A 17,614-nucleotide genomic window follows, 5' to 3' on the forward strand; every position below is an offset into this window, starting at 1 on the left:
ATTCTGGACTATTTATTACTGGTGGTAGGACCTCTTGTGAGTCCGCACGGGTAGGTACCACCACCCTGCCTATTTCTGCCGTGAAGCATTAATACGTTTCGGTTTGAAGGGCGGGACAGCCGTTGTAACTATACTTGAGACCTTAGAACTGATATCTCAAGGTGGGTGGCGCATTTACGTCGTAGATGTCTATGGACTTCAGTAGCGACTTAACACAGGTGGGCTGTGAGCTCGTCCATTCATCTAAGCAATAAAAAAAAACATACGTCATCTCTGAACTAACATACTTCTCTCGAATATCCTCTTTCACACAGCAGATCCAAGTCTATTTAGAACTCCACCACTTAATGAATAAGTTATCTAGAAGTTAAATTGAAAAAGAGGTAGTTTGTTATACACATTTAGAACATTAAAAAAATAAAAAAAAACCCCGACCAGAAGTCCAGACCTACTTCCCTTTGAAAAGAACTCGCTAACCTACTTCATTTCGCGTCAAATCGAACTAAAATAGCCAATAAAATCAATACCAGTCTTCGTAGCATGCAAAACGGCCCGAGACGTCATTGAAACGAGAATAACATACGGTAATGTTGAATTGAAAATACATCTCTCTTTTCCCTCGCGGTAACAGAATAGAGAACGTTCGGAAATTGAATATACATAATTGAATATTTAACTATATGCGATAGTATTAGCTAAAAGCTTAACAAAACGCAATGAAGAATCTTCATTAGCCTTTCTTCGTCGTCCATCGCTGCTAAAATTATAAATTATTCGAAAGAAATGAGCAAGGGTTAAATTTTTTATTGCTTTGACTGGTGAAGTCGTCGCGGCCTAAAGGATAAGACGCCCGGTGCATTCGTATCTACCGATGTACCGGTGTTCGAAACCCGCAGGCGGGTGCCAATTTTTCTAATGAAATACGTACTTAACAATTATTCACGATTGACTTCCACAGTGAAGTGTTATAAAAATCAAAACCCGCAAAATTATAATTTGCGTAATTACCGGTGGTATGACCTCTTGTGAGTCCGCATGGGAAGGTACCACCGCCCCACCTATTTCTACTGTATAGCAATAATGCGTTTCGGTTTGAAGGGCGAGGCAGCCGTTGAGAGAGACCTTAGGGACAGAATCGCAAGTACTGCTTACGACCCTTGAAACCAAAACTCGTAACTGACTCGTGGCCGACATAGGCAGATTTGTGGTATGGCATGGGTATGCGAGCTTATAAGACGCTCCACTACTTAGTAAAAATTCGAAACAGTAGAAGGTTGTTTTTTTCTTTGGGAAAATTTAATACTTGCACGAAATGTAATTTTTTTATTTCGATCGTTTTTTATTTGCTGTAACCAATCCATGTAATAAGTTATTGGTTAAGGCAGATCTTTAAGTTGATAAATGAGGTTTTGAGACGCCCAACTCAAATTTCGATGTGAGTAGCATTATCTTTTTTTTTTTTTTTTTTTATAAATATTTACTAACAATCACGCCACGTTAACTGGTCTCGTGATAAGTTCGTAAAGAACTTGTGTTACAGGTACCAGATAACGGAAATAAATGTAAGATTTTTATTATACACATACATATATTTAATATACATCCATAACCCTGGAAAAGACATTTATATTTATCATACAAATATCTTCCCTTGGCGGGATTCGAACCCGCGACCCCCTTGTGTAGTGACCATGTCACTTACCACTACACCAGACGACCGTTATGATATCAATGAGTACGGGTAGTAATCAAATAGGTAAACCCTGAAGTTCTGTAAAAAAACCAAACCGTCCAACGTTCTAGCTTTACATTCTACATTCAACATGAAGAATACGAAAATTCTTTAACAAAGAACTCGAATTACGAGTATATCTATCGGTGTTCTTAGTGCGAGTTTTTATTTTATTTTTTTATTGCTTAGATGGGTGGACGAGCTCACAGCCCACCTGGTTTTAAGTGGTTACTGGAGCCCATAGACATCTACAACGTAAACACGCCACCCACCTTGAGATATAAGCTCTAAGATCTTAGTATAGTTACAACGGTTGCCCCACCCTTAAAACCGAAACGCATTACTGCTTCACGGCAGAAATAGTCAGGGTAGTGGTACCTACCCGTGCGGACTCACAAGAGCCCCTACCACCAGTTTTTAAATTCTCGATCGCGTAAAAGTAACTCAAATTTGTATGGAGTTGAACAACGCCCCTGGCGGCTAAACGAAGGAAATCTGAGTGATCGAGAATTTAAAGAACTCGCACTAAGCACACTGAACGCCTAAACATTTCGAAGCAGTCAATTATTAGATGTGTCCGTAATATTCATGTAAATGAAGCTCTCTTGGCCCTTCATTAATTACATTTAAATTTTCCGCGCATTAGCTTCGCCTATCATAATAGTATTATCTATGGTGGAACCTATGTTCATTCTATAATTGGATTTGCTCTCTGGCTTTGGACATACAAAAATATAGTGTGCTTTCTTAATAGATTAAAAAACTTGCAGATTTAAAAAAAAAGTCTACATATTGAAGCAGTAGCTTTCAACGTTGTTTCTCTTTGCAGGTTCGAAAATAATTATAATAATTGTAAGTGTAGAAATAAGTTAATAAAATAATAATAATAATAAACTCTTTGCAGATCAGCAACTTCGTTCTTTGTTTCATTACAAAACACATTACATTCATACTTACAGCTTTGTCCCCTAGTTGCTCTACCCTGCAGTGGAGGAAGGCGGTCTGTCCGACTACTGTGGTCACATTCCTCGGTACGTTATACTCGAAGTACGGAAAGGAACCCACGCTATCTTCTCCGTAGTGGGCTGTACCTGCAACAACTATAATTTTTTAAAGTTATTTTTTACCAATTTTCAAAGAACATTTAGATAAAAGATATGAAAGCCAAAAGGATATTTTTAAAAATTTTTGGCCGAATTTTTTTTTTATGCTCTTGTAGGCAGACGAGCATACGGCCCACCTGATGGTGAGTGGTCACCGTCGCCCATGGACTTCAGCAATGCCAGGGGTAGAACCAAGCCTACCGCTTAATACTCTCCACAAGCCTCGTTTGAAGCAGGATATGTCATATCGCTGATCTCTGAAATCTGATTTGAATTGCAATCGAATTGTGATAGCACTGGTTTTAGTCTTCAAACTGCATGTATCAGAACAGAAGTAGTTAGGAGATGTTTAAAAATCACGACCATTGATAATCGTAGGACGCATTCTGATCTAGCACGATATGTGTAAAGATAATGGTAACAATTGCGTGATAATATAAGGCCTCTTTTTAGTTTTCAAGCAGGAGGGCGGAACCTCATATCATGAGGTTTAAGCGCGTAAGGGTCACCTTCTTGGTCTTCCTCCTGGTACCCGCTCTAGAGTGACGGTAGACTAGCGCATAGTCTACCGATATGATGGCATACTATTAGTAAATGTCGGTTGGCGGTCAGATTAAATTAATGTAGATATTAAAGAAGGCTGCTATAGCGAACTCTTTTAATTCTCTGCCAAATCCCTTAGTCGTTACATTAAGAGAAGAAATAGGTTGATACTATTCTATATTGATACCAAGTATACGTGCTTTATTAAATAATAAGAATTATATCTAGTACGCTTCCTACAGTAAAAAGACCCAGCGTCAATTTAAATAAAATTTGAATAATTTAGGCATGTTTTAAAAAAAAAAAACACAATTTTATTACATGACTCATTATGAGTTTCTTAGTATTCCGTTTGTACTTATCCACACAAATGGAATTTTAAACGAGACAATTAGCAAAAACAAAGGTGTGTTGATTAAGAAATTATTCTGGGTCTGGAGCGGGAAAGGTGTGTGTGTGGCCTATTTCTGGGTATGGTATTCCATCAGACGTTGCCGATACTTAAATGCTTAGGGATGTATACTTGTGCTAGAAAGCATTATTAACTGCTATACCAGAATTTATCTATTTTCTGCGGCGTATATGTCTATACATATATGCGAAATATAGAGTATCTTAATCTTGGAGTTTCTCTGAAGCATGAAATGGGAAAAGAGGCTTTCCGACCGAGTATCAAAGTCACAGTTATACAGTTACAGTTATACTGGTGTTAGGACCTCTTGTGTCCGCACGGGTAGGTACCACCACCCCTCCTATTTCTGCCGTGAAGCAGTAATGCGTTTCGGTTTCAAGGGTGGGGCAGCCGTTGTAACTATGCTTGAGACCTTAGAACTTATATCTCAAGGTGGGTGGCGCATTTACGTTGTAGATGTCTATGGGCTCCAGTAACCACTTAACACCAGGTTGGGCTGTGAGCTCGTCCACCCATCTAAGCAATAAATAAAACAGACGTATGCTAAAGTGGCAGAAAGCTGGACTAATCGCCAAATGTTTAACAAAGGGTACAAGTCTCTCAGTCTGACAAATTCTTAGAAGACTTAGCTATGACCCAACCAGAAGGAACAATGAGTTATAAAAGGCCAAAGGTAAGTATTGGAGTTGGTGACACCTACGACTAGGATATAAACCGATAGATTTTATTTTTATTTGCTTAGACGGGTGAACGAGCTCACAGATCACCTGTAGTTAAGTGATTACTGGAGCCCATATACATCTACAACGTAAATGCGCCGCCGCCGAGCAGGGGGTCGGGACCGGGGTCGTATCCGTGACCTGGCCCCCTAAGAGCTAGGGGCCCCACCCGTTTTGTACGGGGAGAGACCCAGACGTGGGTGCACGCTCACCCGCAGTAGGAAGCCGGGTGATGGTAGACCGCGTTCCCCCGACCGCTCTGGGGGAAGGTGTAACGCGGCGCCATCAAGGCGGGCTCTTGGCCCGCTGAACGAGGGAACCGGTGGTCGTGTCGCTGGCGGCCGCCGGTCCGGCGTCCGTGGGACGGTGGGATGGATGTAATGTGCTCTGCGTCAACCCTGTCTCGCCGTCTCAATAGCCCCGACTGGGCTCCGGCCCGGTCCGAGGTAGGGCGCCGGTTGTGAGCGGCAGGAGTTTTTAGTGAGGTTTAACTCCCACATACCCCACCTGCCGCGCGGGTGAGGATCCGGCCATTTTCTCTTGTAGAAAAAAAAAAAACCCACCTTGAGATATAGTGGACACTATAGAAGGACAACGTGTTTGATTTTTAAATTATTTTGTCTAAATAGCCTATCCAATATGCAGTGCATTAAAATAGGACATGGGCACGATTTTAGGTGGTGGTGTGGTGGAGTGGTGGTGTGGTCAAGGTTATTGGTAACCCTGCAATTAAATCATTGTAGCCAAAGGAAAGACGTCTGGTCAACTCGTATTGAGCGATGCGACTATGCCTATACCAAATTCCCACAAGCAGGTACCTAAGAGATTTCTAATGAAACATACTTATCTCATCTTCACGAAGGAATCACAACGTGTGATAAATATCAAACACGCAAATATTATGATTTGGGTGATTACAATTGAAACTGAAGATGGGTGCTGCTACCCACATTCTGATATTTATGACCTCCAATAGTTACTTAACACCAGCTGGGAAGTAAGTTCGTACACCTTTCTGTGCAACAAAAAACAGAAAGCTCTATTAGATGATAACCCTGAACTAGAAGACCATTTATATAAAATGTATATTGGGAGTTTCTTTCGTTCTCAATTTATCCACTTGAAACTAAACTATTTCTAACATATTGTTACGCCGGTAAGAGTAACGCCATCTATCGCCGAATAGTCGAACGAATATCGAAGGATCTAGTAGCACCTAGAACGCTCGAGAAGTACAACGTCATCTATTGTCAGATAGCGGAAACACAATACTAGAGATGTGTGGAATATTCTCGATAATTCTAGGTATGAGGTATCGGCTATAAAAGCGTTGTGGAAATGGAACGCAGTCAGTTGGTAATCGGTTCTACTCGAAGCGAAACAGCGAACGGATCACCTGAAGCGAAGCGGAAGAAGCGAATTGAGAGTTTTAAAGTGTTTGTTGTGTGTTTTAATTGTTCTAAGGGTTGAATACAGTTTTTTAGTTGTACTTTGGTGGAACTTTATTCATCTCGAACCCCGAAACAATATTAAAAAAAAAGAAACTATCTATTATGATATATTCTATCAAGCACCACAAACTTTTCTAGATTTTTCCGTTGAATACTTCGGAAATTATTCTCTAATCGAATGTTCCACATACTTGCCTGTGCAGGCTGTATTCACTGGAAGCCTGAACCAAGTTAAATTCCTATGCAGCAATTATGTGATACGTTAAAATGTAAAAACACTTTATATTCATATTGAATGTTCAAAATTATTAACTTGAAATTTCTAACATGATTTTCGAAAACAGTTAGCTATTACTACTACTGCTTTATACAGTAGCGATTTACTTCAGATCGACATTTCTTATACTCCTTTGAAAATTGTCAGCTGTATTTTTTCCTTCACAACACTATGTTTATTCTCAACTAAACGAAGCGCTTTCATTTTGTTGAATTCCCTTTTTTTTATTTGTTTTTTTTTATTGCTTAGATGGGTGGACGAGCTCACAGCCCACCTGGTGTTAAGTGGTTACTGGAGCCCATAGACATCACAACGTAGACGCGCCACCCACCTTTAGATACAAGTTCTAAAGTCTCAGTATAGTTACAACGGTTGCCCCACCCTTCAAACCGAAACGCATTACTGCTTCACGGCAGAAATAGGCAGGGCGGTGGTACCTATCCGCGTGGACTCACAAGTGGTCCTACCACCAGTAATTACGCAAATTATAATTCACCTAACATAAATTTCTTCATATCGAGGGGTGAAAGGATATTTTTGTAACTTTACACGAGAGCCATTTACAGTAAAAATTTGGAAAAATAATCATAAGAGAAAAACTCCTTTTCTTTATTTATTGCCTTTGTAGGCAGACGAGCATACGGCCCAACTGATGGTAAGTGGTTACCGTCGCCCATGGACCTCAGCAATACCAGGGGCAGAGCCAAGCTGCTGCCTACTGCTTAAAAATTCTTCAACTACATATTTCAATCGAGTAAGCTTAATTGAAATTGAATTTAAAGCATCGAACTATTGATGCTAATACCAAATAAAAGGCACTTTTAATTACAAAAACAAATTTCGCGTATCAAGCGTAATGTAACCTAAATCAAATAGCCTTTTGCCCCCTATATAGTCTCTTTAAAGTTCTTCCAATGGAGTCTTATTTACTTATATTTTTAATAATCGCAGAGAAATAAACCTAGTAGGATTCAAAACAAGTGCCCCAACATTATCCGGACCTTTTCACGGAACACTACCATCGCTCGACCAATTTCCTACACCTAAACGCGAAACTCACACCTCATTTACCCCGTTTTTACTATTTTGCTGTTACACTTAGTTGCAACGTAAATGAGATCGTGACACGGCGACTTTAGGTTGGTTTTCCTTCGACACTACATTCAGATAGACTATAATGATAGTTATTGTTGCCAGTACGTTGTCGCTGTGCTGTGGCCGTTTAATTAAAGACCCGAAGTTTTTGAATGTTCTATTCTAGTGACCGTAAAATGCTATGGGAATCGTCACACGCTGTGGTACCAAATTTTTGGCCGTATTTATTATTACTATTATTAATATAGGTTAACCAAATACCCTAGGGAGTCCTTGAGTACCTGATCACCGCAGTTGAAACCATTGGAATAAAGGTAAATTATTACAGCAATAAAAACCTTGCTGGACGCATTTTCGTAATATTAACCCTGCTTATTGTACCACGGAGCTTAGCCGAAGTAAGCTTAGTCTTTAATAAAGATATTGGTGAACCAAGATAGGCTATATTTTCCTAACATGTATGGTCTGCGATCAATGTTAAGTAAGTAATTCCGCTTAGGAGAAGATCTATGTTAAACATTTTATTTCCACCGTAATTACTGGTAATTTAGAATATGTATTATCACTGCGTGTACGAGTATGGTTGACTATTTTGTTCTGTCTTTGTAAAAGTAATTTTTGGAAAAAATCGTTAAGAAGACAAGTCCGTGTCCAAAACGCACGGCGGCATAATCTCATGCGTGCGACCCGGCATTTTACGAATGACCGGTTTTTTGACCGGTTTTACAAAATTTAAAATTCTATTCTTCGTATATTTCTAGGCTTGATTTCGTTTGACAGATCGCGCATCATGCATATTCATAAGTCTTCCGACACTTTTTTTACGTTTCTCAATGGTTTTACTATTTCTAAGCATAATAATAACTCTAGCTAAACAAAGTTTGTAGCTATAATTTAATAACAGTTCGACACTCGGTTCGTCTGATCAGATTTATTATTGAACGCTTAATCTAATCGACTGGGAAATTGCAGGACTAAGTAATTATTATTATTTTTACGTCATGACCTGCGATCAGTAGCCAAGAGTGAGAGTAAAGTGATCAGGTGAGTTGCGAGAGATCAGGGAATGGCGAGGCAGAGCCTCCGTTTCGTCTTAGTAGGATAAAACATCGGCTCTCTAGACTCGAGCAAGCAACTTAATTGGCAATATTTTGAATACGTCGTGGTCTAAAGGATAAGACGTCCGGTGCATTCGTATCTAGTGATACAACGGTGTTCGAATATCACAGGCGGGTACCAATTTTTCCAATGAAATGCGTATTTAACAAATGTTCACGATTGACTTCTACGGTGAAGGAATATCATCGTGTAATAAAAATCAAGCCCGCAAGAATATAATTTGCGTAATTACTGATGGTAGGGCCTCTTGTGAGTCCGCACGGTAGGTAGGTATCATCAGGTGCCTATTTCTGCCTTGAAGCAGTAATGCGTTTCGGTTTGAAGGGTGGGGCAGCCGTTGTAAGTATACTGAGACCTTAGAACTCATATCTCAAGGTGGGTGGCGCATTTGCCTTATAGATGTCTATGGGCTCCAGTAACCACTTAACACCAAGTGGGCTGTGAGCTAGTCCACCCATCTAAGCAATAAATAAAAAAATCTATAGGCTAGAAGAGCCACTGAGGGTGGGCAGTGTGGTTTTAAAAACCTATCCACTAATACTGTATTTATTATTAGATACTGATATGTTTTCAAAATTTAAACTTACTAACTAGCACGGCAAGAAATTGTATTAAATAATAATTACAAAGCTACGTCGGAACAGTATAGAAAAAAGCGACGTTGTAATAACGTGGTAAATAAAAAGTTATATAGATATTGAACATCAAATAAAATAAAGACATTTAATCGAATTAAAGCATTATCTTTGTAAATCTTATTAAAGCCAATGTAATGCTATTGATTAGTCTGCCGTGATTTTTAGGGTCGCCGCACACGGGCCACTAGCCACATCCACAATCGCCGCCACTTGAAGCTAGAAGCGGCTACAAAAGAAGCTGATGCGCGCGACGGCCACATGTTGGACACTTGCGGTCGGTGGCCGATACTTTTCTTAACACGTGCTTGCAGTGTCATAATGGACTCTGACGAAGAAATGAAGGGAGAGAGGGGTGGGGAGTCGCGCGAGTGGCTTGTGTCTAGAGTCGAGCAGTGGCGATTTGTGGCGTGTGGCGACCACCAGCGCCTACAGTGTGCGGCGAGTCCATGCAAAATGTATGAAAACAACAGGAAATAGGTCTGTGGTTGTGGCTGGTGGCCCGTGTGCGCTAACGAACATTTAGAGCGGAGTTTTAATTTTTTTACGCAATAAGTAATCGGTATGATCTGTCGTTGTACTACGAAATACAAAATCTAGATCAAACAGTTTGAGTAAACATAGGGGAAAGAAGGAGAGGTCTCGAGCCCTACACACAAATGACGCAATGTGACGTCACCAATGCTCTTTGTTATTGACCACTCTTAGTGCTCATACACGCGAACGGCATGTTTTCAACGGCACAGATAACTGCAGACGTCGACCTATAGCGACATTTGCAATTGTAGCGTGCCGCGTCCGCCATTTTGCCAGGCGACCGCATATAGTTCAGGAGTGTGCATGTGACGGAAATAATATGTGAAATGATTTCTAGTGACGAAACTGATGTTGAATTGCTAATTGTCGACATTCCAACTGTTAAGATCAGCGGCAGCCATCGTCAGCTCACATAGTATAGGAGTTTAGGAGTCAGTTGTAGAATGGATTCCGAAGATGGGATACTGTTATTACTTTTACTTCGTCGACGCCGACAAAAACGAAGAACGTTCATTATGGGTTCAAGAAATATTAATTAATAGAGATCAAGATTGTTTTACTTGCTTTTGCTAAATAATGCTTTATTTTAGAACAAATTTGGTTAGCATAAAAAACGTTATAGTGAGCCAACCTTATCATACAGACACATAATAATATGTCAGCATAATAATGCTGTCGCGGACTTTTTTTAGATCTTTTAAAGAGGGAACAATTCTGTCATACATTATTTTAGCAAAACTTTAACCGTTTCTGCAGCGAACGCAGCGGAAGCTCTCAAAAGCTAAAAATAACCCCGATTTTGAAACATTCTTTATCAGTGCTCCGCTTGTATTGGTCCTAGCTCTATGCTATGTAACCTATAGCCATCCTCAATAAATGGGCTATATAACACTGAAAGAATTTTTTCATCAGCCCCAGTTCCGATTGCATCGCCTTACAGTCCGGACGTGTTTTTACGAGAAACTGTCGCTGCCGTCGCGATCTTGTGTCTTGAGTTTCGCTGCATTGTCGTTGTCGCATCGATCGCGGCATTGTTGCGAATTCTTGACGCACTATCGCTGGCGTCGCGACCTTGGGTCGTAAAAGCAACTCGAACTTGTCGATTGTGCATTCGTAACGACTTCACATTATCACCCACTCATATCATTTATTAAATTTATTTATTTATTCGGCGAGCAAAACAGTCTCTTTCGAGACTAACCCCCCGCTGAGATCACCGCTTGTTGTGGCATTCTCACAACCCAGTGGGGCCCCACCTTCCCAAACTCCACCCCAATCCTAGCCGACTGCCGTTTTCACGGCAAAGGCACTCCCCCCCCTTGGAGCTGGTAAAGCTCAGGGGGTGAACTCCTACTCAGGGGACTCGCCTTTCGGCGAGTGTGCCTTAAGTCCCGGGGACGCCCCCCCCGGGCAAAAACGTAAGATGGAAGAAGAACTTTTAGGGTTTCTCGGGCTACTTGCCGAAAAGTACCCGGTGTTATCCAACCTCACGGCCGAATTCGCGGCCTACAGGGCCGCCCGCGCGAGTCCCGCCCCGCCCGCGTCCCTCGCCGCGTCATTTCGAGCCGCGCAGTCATGCCCCGCCCCCAAACCCAATTTGAGCGCACGTACGCACGTAGCGACTCACGAAGCGCCTAGCGCCAACGAAGCGCCTAACGCACCCGCGACGTCATTCTCGCCAATATCATCCGTCGCGTCGTCGGTAATAATTAACTCAGGTTCAGACTCCGATACCGGATCGGAGATGGACTTCGAGTCCGCGACGAGCCCGCAGCCCGGAACCTCGGATGGGTTCCAAACGGTAAAACGCGGGAAAAAACGTACTCGCGCCGTGGAGTCCCGGAGCTCCACGACAAAACAAACCAAGTCAGCGACTGCCTCCCGTCCGCAGGTAGTCGTGACACCGGAGTCGGACTCCGGCCGCCGCGCAACCCCACCGCCGCGTCCCAAGCCCGCATCCGCGCAAAAAACCGTCGCCCCGCCCCCGCTGATTCTCCAGGAGAAGTCAGCGTGGAACCGCGTCTCCCAGGCCCTTCAGGCAAACAAAATAAATTATACCCATGCGCGTAACGTCGCGCATGGGATTCAGATAAAGGTCGCAACGCCGGGCGACCATAGGGCCCTCTCAGCATACCTCCGAAAGGAGAACATAGGTTTCCACACCTATGCTCTTCAGGAGGACCGCGAGCTCCGCGTAGTAATACGCGGAGTTCCGAAGGAACTCGACATAGAGTACGTAAGGGAGGATCTGACCGCTCAGTCCCTCCCGATAGTAAGTGTGCACCGGATGCACAACGGCCGCGACAAAAAACCATATAACATGGTTCTAGTCGCTCTAGAACCAACCCCGGAGGCCAAGAAAAAGATCGCATGTCTCGCGACAGTATGTGGCCTATCCGGGGTTACCATTGAAGCCCCCCATAGACGTGGCACTCCCGGACAGTGCCACAGATGCCAACTATATGGCCACTCGGCTCGGAATTGCCACGCGCGCCCCCGCTGCGTGAAGTGTCTCGGCGATCACGCCACGGTAGATTGCTCGCGAGTTAGGGAAACCGCGACCGAACCTCCAAGCTGTGTCCTATGCCTTAAGCAAGGGCACCCCGCGAATTACCGTGGATGTCCTAGGGCTCCGCGAAAACGTCCGACCCACCCAGCCCCCCGTACCGTCGGCCCAAAGACTTCGGTGCCTTCAGCACCGAAACCCGCCTTCGTACCGGCTGCGGTTCCCACCGTATCGGCGTGGAATAAACCGCTGCCGTATACGAGGTCGGGAACACAAACCGCACCCCAGCCCCCGCTCGCGACACGTCCCGCGCCGCAGCCCCTGCTCGCACCTCCCCCCGCGCCCGCGTACCGTCCCCCGCAACCCTCAGCCGTCAACGACTTCACGCTCGTGCGCGACTTCGTCACGGCGGTCAACTTCGACCGTCTGCGATCGTTCGCAGACGCGTTGCGAAGGGCGGTAAACCCCGAACAACGGCTCGCGGCCGCGTTCGATTACATGGACGTTTACGAGTCCGTGGCCCGTACTTTCTAAAATCACCGGTAATCAATGGCGCAAAACGCTAGAGAGAAACCATATTCCCTTACGTTAGCATTCTACAATGCTAACGGACTCGCGCGACAACGCGATCAAATTTACGAATTCCTCCGCGACAATCTTGTAGATATTCTGCTAGTGCAGGAGACCTGCCTGAAGCCCTCGCGTCGTGACCCGAAAGTCGCGAATTACGTCATGGTTAGGAATGACAGACTCACCGCCTCCAAAGGCGGGACTGCCATTTACTATAGGCGGGCCCTGCACGTTGTCCCTCTCGATACCCCCTCGCTCTCACATATCGAGGCGTCAGTGTGCCGTATCTCGCTGACGGGACACCAGCCGATCGTCATCGCATCCGTTTATCTCCCCCCGGACAAGCCCCTTCTGAGCAGTGACATCGAGTCACTGTTCGGCATGGGAGACTCCGTCATCCTGGCAGGCGATTTAAATTGCCACCACACTAGGTGGAACTGCCACAGTTCAAACATAAATGGTAGGCGTCTCGACGCGTTTATAGACGACCTTACCTTTGAAGTAGTCGGTCCCCCAACTCCAACATGTTATCCGTATAACATCGCGCTCCGTCCGAGCACTATAGACCTGGCACTGCTGAGGAACGTAACTCTGCGCTTGCGTTCCATCGAAGCAATGTCAGAGCTCGACTCAGACCACCGACCTGTCGTTATGCAGCTCGGTCGCCCCCACAACCCAGTCACAGCTACGAGGACCATGGTGGACTGGAAGAAGCTGGGCAAATGCTTAGCCGATGCCGCTCCACCAATCCTCCCCTGCGGCCCGGATTCAACTCCCTCCCCCGAGGACACAGTCGAATCCATAAACATCATCACGGATCACATCTCTTCCGCGATCATAAGATCCTCAAAAGAAGTCGATGTGGAGGATAGCTTCCACCGCATCAGACTGTCCCCCGAACTTAGGAACCTCCTAAGAGTTAGAAACGCGGCAATCCGGGCCTACGATCAACTTCCCACGCACTCAAACCGGATTCGGATGCGTCGTCTACAGCGGGATGTAAAATCTCGCCTAAGCGACGCCCGAAATGAGAATTGGGATAGTTACTTAGAAGGACTCGCGCCCTCTCATCAAGCATACTGGCGACTAGCAAGGACTCTCAAGTCCGAAACTACCGCTACTATGCCTCCTCTCGTACGCCCTTCAGGCCAACCACCGGCTTTCGATGACGATGACAAGGCAGAGTTGCTGGCCGATGCACTGCAAGAGCAGTGCACCACCAGCACTCAATACGCGGACCCCGAACACACCGAGGCAGTCGACAGGGAGGTCGAGCGCAGAGCTTCCCTGCCACCCTCGGACGCGTTACCCCCCATTACCTCTGACGAAGTTAGAGAAGTAATAGACAACCTTCAACCTAAGAAGGCACCCGGCTCCGACGGCATCCGCAACCGCGCGTTAAAACTCCTACCAGTCCAACTGATAACAATGTTGGCTACCATCTTAAATGCTGCTATGACGCACTGCATCTTTCCGGCGGTATGGAAAGAAGCAGACGTTATCGGTATACACAAGCCGGGCAAACCGAATAATGAAACCGCTAGTTACCGACCGATTAGTCTCCTCCCAGCGATAGGCAAAATTTACGAACGGCTCCTTCGGAAACGCCTCTGGGACTTCGTTACCGCGAACAAAATTCTAATAGACGAGCAGTTTGGATTCCGCGCCAAACACTCGTGCGTACAACAAGTGCACCGCCTCACGGAGCACATCTTAATAGGGCTAAATAGGCGTAAACAAATCCCGACCGGCGCCCTCTTCTTCGATGTAGCGAAGGCGTTCGACAAAGTCTGGCACAACGGTTTGATCTACAAACTGTACAACATGGGAGTGCCAGACAGACTCGTGCTCATCATACGAGACTTCTTGTCGAACCGTTCGTTTCGATATCGAGTAGAGGGAACTCGTTCTCGTCCCCGTCATCTGACTGCCGGAGTCCCGCAAGGCTCCGCACTCTCCCCGTTACTATTTAGTTTGTATATCAACGATATACCCCGGTCTCCGGAGACCCATCTAGCGCTCTTCGCCGATGACACGGCTATCTACTACTCGTGTAGGAAGATGTCGTTGCTTCATCGGCGACTCCAGACCGCAGTAACCACCATGGGACAGTGGTTCCGGAAGTGGCGAATAGACATTAACCCCACGAAAAGCACAGCGGTGCTATTCAAAAGGGGTCGCCCTCCGAATACCACTTCGAGCACCCCACTCCCCAGTAGGCGCGTAAACACCTCCGCCGTTAGCCCCATCACTCTCTTTGACCAGCCCATACCGTGGGCCCCGAAGGTCAAATACCTAGGCGTCACCCTCGACAGAGGGATGACATTCCGTCCCCACGTAAAAACGGTACGCGATCGCGCCGCGTTTATACTAGGACGACTCTACCCAATGCTTTGTAGACGAAGCAAACTGTCCCTCCGTAACAAGGTAACCCTCTACAAAACTTGCATACGCCCCGTCATGACGTATGCAAGCGTAGTGTTCGCTCACGCAGCCCGCACCCACTTGAAATCCCTTCAGGTTATTCAATCACGATTCTGCAGGATAGCCGTCGGAGCGCCTTGGTTCCTTAGGAATGTGGATCTCCACGACGACCTGGAGCTCGACTCTTTTAGTAAGTATCTACAGTCGGCATCGCTGCGCCATTTTGAGAAGGCGGCACGACATGAGAACCCTCTCATCGTAGCCGCTGGAAATTACATACCCGACCCAGTAGACCGAATGGTAAACCGTCGACGTCGCCCAAAGCACGTCATTACGGATCCTCCTGATCCATTAACGGTGCTTTTAGGCACCACAAGCACCGGTCACCGTCCTCGTCGAACCCGTCGCTTGCGACGAAGGGCTCGACGAGCGAACTAACCCATAGACACAGCCCACTGAGTTTCTCGCCGGATCTTCTCAGTGGGTCGCGCTTCCGATCCGGTGGTAGATTCTGCGAAGCACTGCTCTTGCTAGGGCGGTGTTAGCAATTCTCCGGTTTGAGCCCCGCGAGCTCACCTACACAAGCTAGGGTAAGCTGAAATAGCCTCTCAAGGCTATCAGCATAGGTAGGGAAGAAAAAAAAAAAATCAAATCGGACCAGTAGTTCCGGAGATTAGCGCGTTCAAACAAACTCTTCAGCTTTATAATATTAGTATAGATTACCTACTGTATTTTTTCAATTATAATTTCAGATACAAGCATTTTTCTTAATGGCCACAATTAGCAATTCAACATCAATTTCGTCACTAGAAATCATTTCACTATTTCCGTCGCATGCGCACTCTTGAACTATATGTGGTCGCCTGGCAAAATGGCGGACGCGGCACGTTACAATTGCAAATGTCGCTATAGGTCGACGACTGCAACTGTCTGTGTCGTTGACAACATGCCGTTCATGTGTATGAGCCTTAAGAACGGTCAATGACAAAGAGCATTAGTGACGTCACATTGCGTCATTTGTGTGTAGGGCTAGCAACTCAAGACTTCTGCTTCTTTCCCCTATGTTTACTCAAACTGTTTGATCTAGGTTTTGTATGGGACCTAGGCAAAGGTAAACTTGATCATAGGTTCAGAAATTTGAAAATTCACTTAAAGTATCATTTTATTAGTACCGTAAAATTTTATTAGCGTTAATAAATCTTCTTATTAACGAAATCTTGCAGTTCTTGTAGGGGATTAAGTCACAAAATGATTCTAGATATAAAATTCCCGCGCAGAACTTTAGCGACTGAAATGCGCTTAGACACTGGTACTTTTAAGGCCCTAAGAGGCTTTACTAAAGCCATTAGGTCAAGTGGCGAGTCTGCGAGGCTTCCTCTAAGCCATTTACATTAATAACGATTCCATGATGTCTTAGGTCTGGCGGACTTAGACTGCAAGGCTGTAAACCAGGGGAATACACAATTCGTAACAGGGGAATTAATTTGTGAATATTAATTAATGCATGTTTGTGAATATTAATGTGAATTCAAATAGTCCCGTGTCAAATTAAAGGTTACGATAAACAAGTTGACTTGACATACGGGACCCTGAAAATTTTATAAATTTGTATCTACAGAAATAATTTTGCTTTTTTTTTTTTTTTATTGCTTAGGTTTGTGGAGGAGCTCACAGCCCACCTGGTGTTAAGTGGTTACTGCAGCCCATAGACATCTACAACGTAAATGCGCCACACACCTTGAGATATAAGTTCTAAGGTCTCAGTATAGTTACAACGGCTGCTGGTGGTAGGATCTCTTGTGAGTCAGCGCGGGTAGGTACCACCACTCTGCCTTTTGCAATGCGTTTCAGTTTGAAGGGTCGGGCAGCCGTTGTAACTAATACTGAGACTTTAGAACTTAGGTATATCCCAAGGTAGGTGGTGCATTTACGTTCTAGATGTCTCCAATTTAGGATTTACTATGTTATGGGTAGGAGCGACTGATAACCATGCTTATAATTTATATACATATGTAGATAATAAACGCTAAGACGAAGAGCAAGCATTCATTAGATAATGTTTGCCCGATGTGGGAATCGAACACACGGCCCTCGACGCAAAAGTCAGGGTCGCTAACCACTGCACCACCGAGTCAGTCAGTTTAAATTTCATGTTTTAGCAAGGAGTAGGTAACTGGAGTTCTTAGTCCTAGGTTCTTTGACATTAGAGATTCCGCGCGTCATTTGTTGTTATACATTAACAAGTTTATATACATAGGAGAAACGGAACGTTTAGAGTGAGAGGGATGAATGTATAAAGAAGAAAGGGACGAAGGAGAGATGGTCAAGATGGCGATCGGGCATTATAAAGTGAACAACTAAGACGTGTGCTAAAAAATCAACAATTTATCGACGTCTTCCTAAACACATTACGGATCCTTCCGATCCATTAACGGTGCTTTTAGGTATCACAAGCGCCGGTCACCGTCCTCCCCCAACCCGTCGCTTGCGA

At 44.7% G+C, this 17,614-nt stretch overlaps 1 protein-coding gene across 2 annotated transcripts in view; it reads right to left on the reverse strand.

Moving 5' to 3' along the window:
- The window catches only part of LOC114243769 (zwei Ig domain protein zig-8), a 130,079-nt gene that overhangs the window by 17,978 nt on the left and 94,487 nt on the right, over positions 1-17,614 (reverse strand). The window contains exon 3 of one of the 2 annotated variants that reach the window (XM_028175374.2): positions 2,690-2,823. In XM_028175374.2, coding sequence (XP_028031175.2) covers positions 2,690-2,823 — 134 coding nt within the window. Of the gene's footprint in view, positions 1-2,689; positions 2,833-17,614 lie in introns of both variants that reach the window. The other variant, XM_028175372.2, reaches the window with a different exon arrangement.

The sequence above is a fragment of the Bombyx mandarina genome, chromosome 28, assembly GCF_030267445.1.
Source record: "Bombyx mandarina strain Sakado chromosome 28, ASM3026744v2".
In the NCBI taxonomy this organism is placed as follows: domain Eukaryota; kingdom Metazoa; phylum Arthropoda; class Insecta; order Lepidoptera; family Bombycidae; genus Bombyx; species Bombyx mandarina.